Source organism: Labrus bergylta, chromosome 8, assembly GCF_963930695.1.
Source record: "Labrus bergylta chromosome 8, fLabBer1.1, whole genome shotgun sequence".
NCBI lineage: Eukaryota > Metazoa > Chordata > Actinopteri > Labriformes > Labridae > Labrus > Labrus bergylta.
Window position 1 is genome coordinate 27187264 of NC_089202.1, and position 14421 is coordinate 27201684.

A 14421-nucleotide genomic window follows, 5' to 3' on the forward strand; every position below is an offset into this window, starting at 1 on the left:
TATCTCTCTCTTTCTCTTCCTGTGTCTGTCTGTCTCGCTCACTTTCGGCCTCCATGCTGCTTTCCCTATCTGTCGTTATCTTTCCCACCCTCTGAGGCGCTTATCTTCCTCCCTTCCTCTCCTGACTCTGCCCACCCCCCCCTCCCCCCTTCCCCCTCCCTTCCCCCTCTATCTGCACCATGTGTGTATATGTGGATATATCTTTCTCCCTCACTCTCTCTCTCTCTCTTTCCCGTCCTCCTTCCATCTCAGACCTCAGACGGCGTATCCTCTCAGGCTGTGCGGCAGTGCCACCCCCATATCTTTCACACCGAGCCATGAGTACCGCCCTCGGGCAGGCCAGACCTTCTGTGACTTACCAAGCACACAAAACACACAAGCATACATGTAAACACACACACACACACACACGCACACATCCAGACAAACTGCATTAGCATTTAGTCTGTAACTTTGTCTTGGTTTACTCCAGGAGGCTAAATGCATAAATGTGTATGCATCAGCCTTTCACTATGAAACTCTCTTCTCTGTTTATTGCTTGAATTATTCAATGTCGCCATCGCTGTGTTCCATGCAAACTGTAAAACCAGCCCTGGTGTCTTGACTGTTGGAAAAAGAACGGGAAATGAATTTAAGGACGTTACACACATCTAAACTCATGACATGTCATCAGAGGTTATATTTTGTTGTTGTATTTTGTCCGCTCCTTAAATCTTGCACTTTTGGGATTATTGATGAAGCATACATTAATCTAAAGTCCTTCCCCCTAATAGAAACACATTAAGCGTGACACAAACAGTGTGTAAGCTGGGTCTCCAGTAGTTGCCAATGTTTCAGTTTCACTGTAAGTGTAGCAGACGGCTCAAGGCTGAAACCCATAAATACAATTACAAATGAACTTGGACACACCGGCTATTCTAACCTGTATTCCCTGTTTTATAGTGTGTTATAAGGAGATACATTGTAAAGGAACGAGCCAATTTGTTTTGAAAGTGAAGCCAAAGCACAGCTGCCTTAAACCTGCATTCTTTCTCATTGCCAACAGAGGGCGTCTTCACAGTTGAAAAATGATGTCTAAATAAAAAAAAGGAGGCAGAGGAGAAAATGAGCAAGCTTCTGACTGGATGTCTGACCTCTGCAGACATTTCCTCATGAGTTTATGATAGAGATTGCACGTTTCAAGCCTTCTTCAACACAGCTTGATGTGCAGTTTGTATGTTCTGGTCCCATTTAGAGTCAATTCCACCATTTAGAAGGGTATGCATTGGGCTGCGGCTACCTTGTGTTTTACAAGTCCATACAAAAGTGTGCTCCTGTCAGAATAGAGGCACAGCAATAAGTCCTCACAGTTTAGTCTGACTATGATCTCTTATAGCTCTAAAAAAAACAAGGCAACACATGGGTTACTCTCCAAACTATTGGATGACACTTTGAAGCTATGATCTCATAATAATGAGATTCTGATGTCATCATTACGAGATCTTCAGTTGGCATGGATGTATTTGAAATGCACGTAAGCATGGGAAGTATGCAGGTGCTGAGGTTGATGCAGCAGCCCAAAAAAATTCAGTGACAGTTAATTCCATGAGCTTATCAAAACATTTAACCCCCTTTCCCCCCTTTTATATGTGATTGTTTGAATACAAAATGGTTTACAGACTGTTGCTTGTTTTCCCATCTTTGTTCATACATTGAGGTGTTTTTAAGAGGTTATAACATTATCAAAGATATCAAAGATGTCTCATCATCCTTTCAAACAGAGAGTAATAGCAAGATATTTCCTAATAATTTAGAATTTTTGTTTGAAAAATGTGTAACTTTTCAACAACTTTTGAGAGAGAGAGAGAGAGAGAGAGAGAGAGAGAGAGCGCTCTAGTGGACGAGCAAGAGAGTGGAAGCGTGCTATCATGCTCAAAGCATAAAAAAATGGACCTTTCCACGTCCTTAACATTACAACAATAACAAAAGGCTTATACCATTTAAAGAAGAAGGGGTTTACATTTGAAACAGGCTACATTTCACTACAACACATTAAATATATATATATTTTTTGCTCTGATAAGTAGCATAAAGGTGAGTATTTTTTTAATTTCAAGATTTATTTTTGGGCAAGTTTTCAGGACAGTGGATAGAGATGGAAATCAGGGAGAGTGGGAATTGACATGCGGGAAAGGAGCAAAAGGTTGGATTCGAGCCGGGGCACTACCCCACTGCACCAGCGAAACCCCATGAAGGCGAGTGTGACGGTCAAATAAATCTGTTAGCATTGCTTAGCTGTAGTCTTATACATTCTGGTAGTTATGGTCTGTATTCTCCCTCTTATTGTTTCTTCTAGACTCAACAATCAGCAAAAATGTTAGAAAAAGTCAGCACTATATCTATATATATATATATATTATTATTATTATTATTATATATTATTATATTATCTGTTGCTTTTTCATGTCCAAGATGTCGGACGATGCAGCAGCTTTTTTCACAGGACAGGACATGAGAAATGAGAGGCTGTGTGACGAGCGAGAACTTTGAGAAGAGCATGTCGAGTCATGTTAAACACACACACACACACACACACACACACACACACACACACACACACACACACACACACACACACACACACACACACACACACACACACACACACACACACACACACAAGCATACACATTGGGTGTGAACATGTGTAGGCTGAATCTCTTTACTCCCCATTTTCAACCAAATCTATACTGTCACTATCTGACAATCTCACACTCTCAATTCAAACACACAAACACACACACACACACACACACACACACGGGTCCGTCTGCGTCCGCCCCTCACACACGCCCTGGCATGTACACTATAATTGGAATCTCTGCAGCAGGCACAGTCAGCAGCCGTTACCCTCGACACCCCAACAGCCAGGCAAGAAGACAGTTGCCTCCTGGGAAATGTGGTCCCTCTTATCATAAAGGGTGTAGTCGGTTGTGAACTAAGCAGAATGAGATCAGTGGCATCAGCGTGCCACTTAATGGCACGGGAACCTCAGTCATCATTCTGTCAGCCACAGTGACGCAGCATACTGGGAGGCAGCGGGTCGCACAGAGGCGCCCTTACACGCTCCCAGGCCCCTGATGAGACGAGAAATCTGAAAACATCAAACACCCAATAGTAAAAGGGGACCATTAAAACGCTTGTATGAACAGAATTTTTTAGCTGTCCCCTCATCCATTTCATCCTATCCTAGCTTGGGTCTCTATGAATCATCACCACCCTGAGGTGCTTCAGTGTGTGTGAAAGAAGCAGAGGGTGATGAAAAAGAGAAATAATACCCACCCACTGCTCTAATGCCCCCAGGGATCCCGAGGCTTGAACTAAATTCAAATAAGAAGATGTAGTGGCTGGTGTGGGTGCGCATCCAATCCATCGTTGTGTGTGTGAGTGTTTGTAGGTTTATGATTTCTGTGTGTGTGTTTGGAGATCTGAAAGCCATAATGTGGGAATTCAACCGGAACAGACTACAGTAAAATGAGGCAGGAGCCTTTTATGTTTACATATTGTAGAAAGTATAAAAATACCTCAGTCATGACGTCCTCCTCTTTATTTTCTAACCTGTTTGACCTCCTGGGAACATGTCAGCTTGCATATCTGTATGACTACAGGTGGTACTTATTAGTTTTATTATTAGAATCTATTGTGTCTTGATACAATCATGACATAGGGCCCGACCGACATGGGATTTTCTGGGATTTTTCTGCTTCCGATGTTGATGTTGGGGAGAGAAAAATAAAATCTTAATACCGATATATCGGCCGATATCTTTCTTAGATCTGTAGAGAGAGATAAAGGAAATACACATTTATTGCGTTGATCTCTCAAACACTTGTGGAAAAGATATAAAATGAAGACAAGATGGTCACTACATCTACTATGGAGAGTGATAATGCTTGTTGTAATACATATAGCGCCCTCTGCTGGTGAAAGAGAACTGCTAGTGTAATACAATACAACTCAAATGAAATGCTATTTGACTGGTGAATATATCCAGTGATATTGGCGCTTATCTGCGATCAAATTTGCAGATACTGATTGTCACTGGATATGCAAATATCGGTCGGTATTATCGTCTGCCCGATTCATCGGTTGGGCTCTATCGTCGAGACATTATGAAATGATCGGACTTCTGATTAAAAAGTGTAGTTTGGTTTCAACCATAGTGGAGCAGAGGGACTACAGAGACCATTGTCCCGATGCGCCCCCATCATCCTTTGCTGTAGCATCAGTACAGCTGGTGAATTTTATCCCATTCATTATCGTTAAACGTATTCTATTTCCAACTCATGAGGAAATAACTTGACTGTTAAAGGTCTACGTTGTTCACGAAGTTGTTGATTCATTGTGTTTGTCTTCTTTCTTTACATTTAACGAGCACGTTTCCAGGGACAACAAAGTTTCACGTTTCAAAAAATGTATTTCTTAAAATATCTGAGAAAGTGTAAATGTAACCTAATATCATTGTAATGATTGTTTTCTCTTGCTATACCTGCCCACCTTTTGTCCCTTTTCATGTTTGCTTTTCCTCACATAAGCCCATCACCATCTCGCCACTTTAAACGCTCTTAATGATGCCACGGATGTCAGGGGAGCTTCACTGCTCCTCCGAACAACGCCTGGTGTGTCTCATTGTAATTCCTCACAACCGACGGTGCTGCCGAGCTCACACAGAACTGTCAACCAGATTAATGATTTAGTTCACTGACCACACACACACACACACACACACACACACACATGAATACACAAAAAAACCATCTCTTGTCTTATAAGCTTTGACTTTGTGCTGCACTACTTTCAGTCCTGTTTAGAAGCATTGGCCCTGCAGAGGAAACAGCTGCAGAGCCGTGATGTTACTTGGAATCAGGTTTCATCACTTTCATCCAGATGGGCTCTCTTTCTGCGTGCAGTGTGTGGCGGTGACGATTCTAGAGTCTGTTGGGGCCCTGAGCAAAAATGTATTGGGGGCCCCTCCATCCACCATTACGACTGCCAGTGTTCCAACACTCTTCCACTTTTTTTTTTTTCACTCCCAGAAAGATAATTCCTCCTTTCATTTTCCTTCAGTGGTTTATTTGAAATGAAGGAATAATACATGAGATGCTAAGCAGGGCAACGAGAGTGAGTGCTGTCAAATGGGGCCCTATTAGGGAGGTTTCCTACTGTCATTCCACAATTTGCACATTTTGAGATACTGCTGCGTTTAAAGTGTCAGACCAGCACCGCCCCTCTTACTGTTTACAACCATAATCAACTTTTCTGCAATGCAATGCAACCTGTTGCATCTCTTCAGGGATCCTCTGAGCAGTTCACCACGATTTCATACTATATTATTTTTCATTATTTTGAGATTCGAATGTTCCTGCACACTGTCTAACTTGCTCGATAGTGACGATCTAATCCTGATTATTTCATTTTTTTCGGTCTTGTATTTTGTTTATTTCAGTGTTGGGATCCCGTTTTATTTTCTTCCTTCGTGTTGCTTTTTTTGTGTGTGTGTGTTTTTTTTGCTTTAATTCCAAGTTTAGCTTTTAGTGTTTCCTGTTTTATTTTGTTGTGCTTGTGTTTCTCTGTCCCAGTGCGGAACATGTCTGGAAATTGGTCTGGTAGCTGGAGAGATGCGAGTTCTCTTCCTGAGCACTGCCGAGGTACCTTTGTCTAATCTCTACATTAGTGGATGTCCATAGGATCATGTCTGTGCATGTGTGTGTGTATTTCAGCCTATGTGTGTGTAGCATGTCTCAATAATAGAGGGATTGATAAAGTATCTTATCTTAAAACATGTCACACTGACAGCACAACATCTATCATTATTAGGGCAGGGCAGCTGCAGGTTTCCTCCTAAATCTGCTCAGCCAAACAGTTGTGGCAGGTTACTGCTGCTGCAAGACGAGATGTACAATAGCTTAATCATGGAGGGTCTTCATTTAAACGTTTTGTGTTTTTTCATCAAAAGTGTTACTGGAAAGCAAGCATTCCAATAAGGTTTTATGTCTCTTTGCTATACCTTCCGACCTACCTACCTACCTCCTGGGTTAGACAAATGTTTCCTAAAGAGTCTTATGGCCTGGCAACTTCTCAAATCTTTCAGGGTTAAGATTTTCCAATTGGCTTCTCATGTTACTCTTGTTCCCTCGACGTGTAGGTCATCGCAGTCTGGCAGTGTCTACATATTGTTTTTTTATTTGTCCGTCACCTTCTCCTTCAGTTTCTAAATCCTGCCTCTGTTCTCCCTCACAACTAATTCCAGGTGTCCTCCATTTTCGCTGTACTGATGCAGCTAGCGGAGCGCAAAGGATAATGGGGGTGCATGGGACAATGGTCTCTGTAGTTCCCATTTCCCTCTGCTCTGATCAACTGCGGCAGAAACAAAACTACCCTTTTTACTATAGAAGACCTGATGTTTCATACAGTCACAGGTCCAATTTAGATCTTGCGATATGGTCAAATTGACGATACCATTACACCCCTACACAAGACAAATGACCAAAGAGGTAAGTTGCATCCCTAAAGGCTGTTTCTGAATAGATTTTTCCTTTGAATTCTCACATGTATGGATATCAGTACAGCTGTGCTCTAGTCCTGTGTTGATGGCTGCTGAATAAAAAGAGACTAAATTATCCAGAGGCCATCCTAGGTGGGATTTTACAGATTGAAAGCACTGCAGACGCCCACAAAAAGCCTGAGCACAAACAGGCAACAGAAGAATTAAGAGAAGCATAAAAGAATCTGGAACAGGGTATGTATTTTTAACACCACGCAAGGGCTGCTCTCTTCTTCTTCTTTTCATTTTCTTACCTTTTTCCACTCGGCCAGCCCCCTCCTTTTTCCCATCTCTCCTTTCTTCCACGGATGGCAATGTGTTTTAGCACCGGTGGAAAAAAAAAAAATACTATTTGTTGCCCTGCGGATGATGTGTGTGTCTCCCACCCCACCAGGACCGCTGGTACTATTGTACACTCTCACTCACACACACACACACACACACACATATATCCAGGTAACCACAGATTGTGCTCGTGGCAGGCCCTCAGCCGCTGTGACACGGCACAGGGAATATGAAAGCAGAGGAAGGGGAGAGAAATGCAGTGATGAATGGAAGAAAAAGGAAGAGTGCTGGAAAGACTGCAAAGTGCCAGAAGCGGAGGGAATGAATAGAAGAAAAAAAAAAAAGGATGGGGATGGAGGCTGTGGAAAACAGATGGAGGGAAATCTAAGGATAAAAAATGGAAAGGGAACGCTGAAAAGAAGCAAAGAGAGTGGAGAAGACAGAGAGGGAGCAGGAGAGATCCTGCATGCCAAAATCAATGTGAAGCTTTGCTGTGTCGGGTTATGAACGAGTGGAAACACTCGCCTAAAAATACCCTTCGACTATGATTCTGCAGCAGGGAAACGACAAACATCAGGGGGGGAAGGGGGTTCCATAATATATGATGGCCATGATATTATATAGGTGCGGAGGTGTGTAGTCACACACTCCTGAGTCTGCAAGGCAAGGCCGCCCACCCCCCCCTTTGCAACCACCGTGACATACCCACATACACACACACGTCTCCACGGTGATATCTTCATGGCGGGGATAATGATGATGATACACACTTGCTCGCGGCACATCTGTCTGTCTGTGGCTCCTCCGTCCTTCAGTCTGGAGCTGCTCAGGTGAGGCATACCGAGAGCCCCCCCGAGTGGAGTTACTATAGCAACCAGGGGGAGTCCCAGTTGTAAGCATGGATGTTGGCTAGTGACAAATAGACAGGCAGGTGTGTAGGTAAACGCACACTTTAGAGACAGAAAGTCTCACACTGAAAACCAGAGCCGCACCGAAGAGGGGGAAAAAAACCTGCGACACGATATGCATACGAAACACTACAGCCTTTTTCACACTGAATGCGCTTGACAGGCCGCCCCTGAAATATTCCTTACTTGCCAGTTTACATATGCACGTCTCACAACGGGAGACTTTCCTCTGTTGGATTGGGGGGGGGTCTAAGGAGATAGAATATGACGCAAATAGGATGACTAAGAAATGGCAGACAATGGAAGAGAATCTGATGTTATTATGGAAGTGTTGTGGATAAATGTAAGTGGGAAAAAGTGTTAAAAATCCTAATTGCGATTTCTGTTCGAGTTTTGTTGGATATTTATGGATTTATTGTTTTTGGACTCCTGAACAGGTGAGCTTTGTTTTGCCTTTTTGTTTCATGAAACCTTTTTTTTTTTGAGTTCTGCAATTGGGTCTTTTTTGTTCATTTTAAACAACTTGTATTCCCTTCTGAAACTTTATTCACCTCCCAGGTGGAAACACGTACTACAGCATACAGGTAGTCTCCCCTCAGAAAAAAAGCTCACACACGCATGCACCACCCGAGTTCAAGGTTCACATCTAAAACATGTTCACCGTAAAGAACATGGTAGAGGAGAAACACGTGTTTTTTTTTGTTTTAAATATTCAGAAGTGTGACAAAATGTGCCTGTGAAGAAAAACGGTAATACTCCTCAAAGCACATTTATCATATCAATAACATCCTTACACTTAGCTCGATCACGGAGTAGTACAAAATCTTTATAATAAGCCTTTAATAATAAACATGTTGAAATACATACAGGAAAGATGCTGCTACCGAAGGAAAATATGATTTTTGTGTCAGACGTGACACTAACCCATGTCCCAGACAGTCCCATTAAAAGCACATCAGAAGCAAATATTACCCACAAGGCTACCTTCCTTCAAGTGGCCCTATTGGCACAGGCTCAGTATTACCTGGGAACTCCACAAAGTCAGGTCTTGGTGCAGCACGGATAAGCAAAGCCTGACATTTCTAAATGAGAACACCGAGGCGCTGCGTGATAACCACCTTGTCTATGGGGGCAGCATCACACTGTGCAGCGTACAGACTGAAGGACCATATATTCATACTGTGAAGTGAGATGAGCCAGCTGGATTTGCACCTAAAATGCTGTCCACACCTTTGTTTACAATTTACAGATGAGCCTTCATTATTCTCAAACGGAAAAATAAGCAGAAAAAGCTGCAAAAACCATCTTTAAAAAGAAATAACTGAAAAGCCTATTCAGACGGGATAGCTCTGATCAGAGGATGTTTATATGTGCTGTTATATGGTAGGTGATTCGTCCTGTCATTTTAAATCTAATTAGGGCCCGACCGATATGGGATTTTGTGGGACGATACCGATCCCAATATCAATATTAAGAGGAAAAATCTGATAAAACGTCAGATATCTTTCTTTGATCTACGTTGGATCTTTAGAGATAGATATAGATACAAGCATTTATTGCGTTTATCCCTCAAATGTAGTTATCAAACACTTAATGAAGATGGTCACTCAACTGAAAAGTTATCGCGCATGTACGTGTATCACAGCTACACACTCTGGAGAGTATTAGTGCTTGTTGTAATCCATATAGCGCACCCTGCTGGTGAAAGAGAACTGCTAGTATACATTGAAATGCTATTTGACTGGTGAATAAATCTACTGATATCGTCGCATAAAATTAGCCGATATGATACTCACTTGATACGCTAATATTGGCTGATATTATCGTGTGGCCGATTAGTCATACTAATCCCACTAAGACTCCACTATAGGCTGTTTCCACTATAAGCAGGTCCAACAAATGTTAACGTAACTGACAAGGTGCAGCTCTTGGTCTGAATTGTGATATGCTTTTCTTCCTGCGATTATATAACCAGATGGAAATTAAGCAATATATTGAACCAACGACCTAGACGTTAACTCTATGATGTTAACAACATGCATTGACACACCTATGCAAACCAAATCTTCAGACACACTGACACAGATTTTCTAAAGGCCGAGGCATATTGCAGTGATCTTTGATGTCAGGATAAGATATTCTCCTAATTCTCCAGATGGAAGGAGAGGGGTCTGTGCTGATGACATCCTCTGCAACTCCTGACGACAGAACAGACTGAACGTCCACGACTCTGCGACCCCCTGCCGGCTCCACAGTAGGTGAGCCGCTTTCTCTTGTGACTTTTTGAAAGTAAACCAAAGTTAGGATGGTGCCTAACCGAACAAAAACATTTAGTAAAACGCTGAGTTATGTTAAAAAAAAAAGGTCATTTCAGGGGGCTTCAACAGCATGTCTCTCAATAGTCAAGTAGCTTGCTGAATTCTTATTTTTTCCTTCTTCTTCTTCTTCTTCTTCTTCTTCTTCTTTTTTTCCCTTCATTTCTAAATCTTAATTTAATTATCTTTTTCTCTTCATACCTTCCCTCGGTTTTTTCTTTTCTTTTCTTGCATGTATTCTTGTATATTTAAAAAAAAATTCTTAAAAATGTGGCAGGATGAACAAAATGTGATGAAATTTGACAACTTGTATTTTGGAAAAACAGCCCGCAATAAAATATATTTTTTAAAAAGTAGCTTGCTGAAGCGCGCTCTGTCTGGTTCATTATTGTTTTCTGGTTATCGTTACGCTTTTCTATCCTACAAGTCTCCCATGTTGCTAGAAAAACAGCCTGCAATGAAGTATTTAAAAAAAAGTAGCTTGCTGAATTCTTATTTTTTCCTTCTTCTTCTTTTTTTTTTTCCTTTTCATTTCTAAATCTGAATTGAATTATCTTTTTCTCTTCGTACCTTCCCTCGATTTTTTCTTTTCTTTTCTTTCATGTTGTACGTATTCTTGTATGTTTTAAAAAATAGATAAAAATGTGCCAGGATGAACAAAATATGTGATGAAATTTGACAACTTGCACTTTCGAAAAACAGCCCGCAATAAAATATTTTTAAAAAAGTAGCTTGCTGAAGCGCGCTCCGTTATTGAAGATTATTGTTTTCTGGTTATCGTTTTGCTGTTTCCCAAGCTGGTTATCTGCTTTTCTATCCTCCAAGTCTCCCATGTTGCTCGTAATGAAACACATTTTGTAATAGGTGGGCTGTAAGATAGATGTGAAAGCAGACTGTAGCGTAAAAAAAGTCTGAAGTGTACAGGAGCACAGAAGTTTGCTCGGCTCTTTACCAACTGCCTGCTCTTCACACAAAATGTAATCAAGGTCAGCTTCTGTGGATCTGGCATGTGTTCCAATGATCTGACAAAACGTGTTGCTCATTAGAGAGTGCGGATGAAACACATACCTGTCTCCTTTGTTTGTCTGAGCAGAGAGTTAATCAGCTGAAAAAGAAAATCCCTGGTGTATGGATGGAACATGCTGGACAGAATCAGACATTGCTCTCCCTGGCATCACTGTCAAAAAAAACCTGAAAGAGCTGCCCACTGGCTGAGGAGGCTGTAATGAAAGTGAAAGAGACAAGCAAAACAATCTCCTCATCGAATTATGGTCCACCATTGGAAGAGGCACCCCCAACATTAGCGAGGCTTACGAGACGAGTCGGTGGAGAGTAGAACATTCTGTTTATGCTTCACTAACTGCTGTTTCACGAGGCTCTCGCCAACATGTGAGAGCCCGTCCAGTATTCCCTTTAGTCTGGCTTCTTGCTCGGTCACTCGTCCTCTTCCATCTCTTGGCCTCAGCCAGTGTAACAGTGGAGAGATAGCTGAAGGCTGCTGTGTGAACTAGAGCCATAAAGTCATACACACTTCTGGCTAGAAGATTACCTACTGTTAATAGCAGGCGACCGCTGTGGATGGGGGGGGGGGGGGGGGGGGCAACAGCAATGTGCGACTTATGACAGTGCAGTTGCATTCTGAGACCATCGGTCGGTGCCAAAGAGCACCAAACTGAAATCCTACATCTTGTTGCTTTAACAGGCAGAAACCTTGAGCAGAACCCGACTCGCGTTGAACAGCCTTCTGCCACAACTGTGTCAGGCATGGAAATAAATAAATACACCTTTCTTAAGGTTCAACAGCGTAAGCCTTTCAAGAATAAAAACTGTATCACAGAATAAGCAGTGCAGAGTGGTCTCCTGCCTCTATGTCAGGCTTTCACACCACATACAGTAAGCTACACCTACAGGAGAAACGTAGCAAGCTAAGCTACAGCCACACATGAAATAGTCAATGCATCTCTTTGCTAAAACTACGAGCTTTGTCTACATTTTGTTCAACCTGTCTACGTCTGATTTTATGTATTTTTTTTATTTCCAGTTGCTGAACTTCATCATAGCATGTTTTCTTAATGTCTGATCATATAGTAAATTATATGAGTTAATTCAGTAGATATCTTATTTTGATATCTTTTATTAATCCCCGAGGGGAAATTTGGTTTTACACTATTATTGTTATTTTAGAGGGACATGCTTCTCACACACATGCACCAACAGGACCTGTGGACGTGGATTTACTGGAGAGATGTCAGAGTGGGGCTGCTACAAGCAGAGAGCGCACCAGGGAAGTTGGGGGTTCGGTTTTGCTTTGCTCAAGGGCACCTCAGGAGTGCTCGGGAAGCTACCAGACCAACTTCCACATTATGGTCCTTACCGGACTTGAACCGGCGGCCCCTTTGGTTCCCAACCCAAGTCCCTACTGACTGAGCTACTGCCACACCATGTTACTCCTTGAATTTGCTGAACATTTCCGGTGACGGCCAAAAACAACTATTTGCTCCAGGTTAAAAACATATTTGATCCGTTATATTTGTGATTGTGCAGAATAGTTTTCAATGAACATGTACGAGTTTTGTAATGAAGTAAACCGTGTAAGGACCAGTCCATAATGTGGTAAATAAACAACAACGACAACATTGCAAAAATGCCCATAAACAGGAGGTGGCTCAACTTACCTCTGTGGCTCATTTTGTCCCTTTCTCCCCTCATCTATAATCCAACGTATACTGTTTCTGTATGTGTTGTGCTCCTCTGCACTCCTTTGTATTCTGCACTTAGCTGTTGACAGTTTACTGGCTGCTGTTTGCACACTAGCCTGGCGATGGTTAACTTAATGTGCTCCGTGAACTCTGCTGCTCTTTTCTATTGTTACGAACGCTTAATTGACATGTCTCTCGGTGTGTGTGTGTGTGTGTGTGTGTGTGTGTGTGTGTGTGTGTGCTGGGAGCTACGGCCTGCTAAGTGTCGAGCAGCCTCATTACGTGTCGTCTTTTGTTTCGACTGTAAATACTCACAGACCAGGAAGAATCGCCCTGAGGGTTTGCTGGAGGCGACCACCTGCAGTTTGAGGAGTGAATCATATGTTTCTGTGCTGTGTCCCAATCTGAGTGTGAGCCTGTTGTGCTCGGTATGTGAGTGTTGAATTCTCTCTCTCTCTCTCTCTCTTTGTGTCTCTGTTAGAGGATTGTCACCCCTTGTCTGAATCACAGCTCAATACTTGCAGTGTCAGGGAGGGTTGTGACATAGAAAACCACACGGCTATTAAATATGGACACTGACTCACTGGCACAGCAAATTAATAAAGCCTGGAGCGGACAAACACACAGTTTGAGGTGCTCAAACATTGATGCCTGGAAGCCGCTCCTTCACTCGCGAGTGGATGAAAACAGTACTCGAGCGACAGCACTTCCAGGTGTTTTGTATTCAAATCATGTCGACATTTCCACCGTCGGTCTGTTTTGTCTCGCTCTGGTTAGGTTAATTGTGCATGCACACTTTTCTCAGCAACGCTTTGTTGCACATTTGAATAGTCACATGTTTTCACACCTGACTTGAATTTCTAGCGAAGGGAGACGTTTATGAAGCAGAGCAGCTTTGGAAAAATTAAATTATAGCTCCATGATAATGGCGGAGCTTAAGGTAGATACAAAAAAAGGTCCCAGGGAAAAGCAGTGGGGTTAGAGGTAGGGCGAAAACATTTGACAGAAGGAGGATTTAGAATGTTACTCCTCTAATTGATTTCTTGCACTAATGCTAAACATTTGAGTTCACTGTCAACCTCTCACTTGTTTTTTTTCAGAATGCTACATAAAAGGGTCTTCTTTATGTTAAATGGACTTGAGATTATAGAGTGCTTTTCTATAGTCTTCAGACAACTCAAAGCGCTTTTACACCGCAGGTCACACCTACACATTCACACTCTGACTGAGTAACTAATCCCATTCATACACCACTAACGAAGCAGCAGGAGCAACTTGGGGTTCAGTGTCTTGCCCAAGGTAACATCGGACATGTTGCTGCAGGAGCTGGGGATCGAACCCTCGACCTTCCAGTTGAGGGTTCTGATCAACCGGACTGAGTCATCCCACTCTGTACAATCCAACTTGGTTTGTTGCTCTTGCGTGTTGTCGCATTTCAAATTTCAAAAGCAGATGCTTTCAAGGTGGAAACCACGTTTGATATAATGTGGGCTCACAAAGTTGATAAGAGGGCTATCAAAAGATTTTAAAAAAAAAATCCCAAATTTTGATGAATTGCATTTGTAATCTCATGCTTAAAATTTGATGTGCAACGTAAAGCAATCTTTCCCAGTGTCTTGATTCTGGATGCA

General features: G+C 42.2%; 1 protein-coding gene across 2 annotated transcripts in view; it reads left to right on the top strand.

Moving 5' to 3' along the window:
• The window catches only part of abhd5a (abhydrolase domain containing 5a), a 28922-nt gene extending 16171 nt beyond the window's left edge, over positions 1–12751 (top strand). The window contains exons 8-10 of one of the 2 annotated variants that reach the window (XM_065957664.1): positions 5619–5687; positions 9932–10034; positions 12309–12751. In XM_065957664.1, coding sequence (XP_065813736.1) covers positions 5619–5687; positions 9932–9994 — 132 coding nt within the window. In that variant the 3' untranslated portion in view covers positions 9995–10034; positions 12309–12751. The remainder of the gene's footprint in view (positions 1–5618; positions 5688–9931; positions 10035–12308) is intronic. The other variant, XM_065957665.1, reaches the window with a different exon arrangement.
• The last annotated feature ends 1670 nt before the right edge of the window (positions 12752–14421 follow it).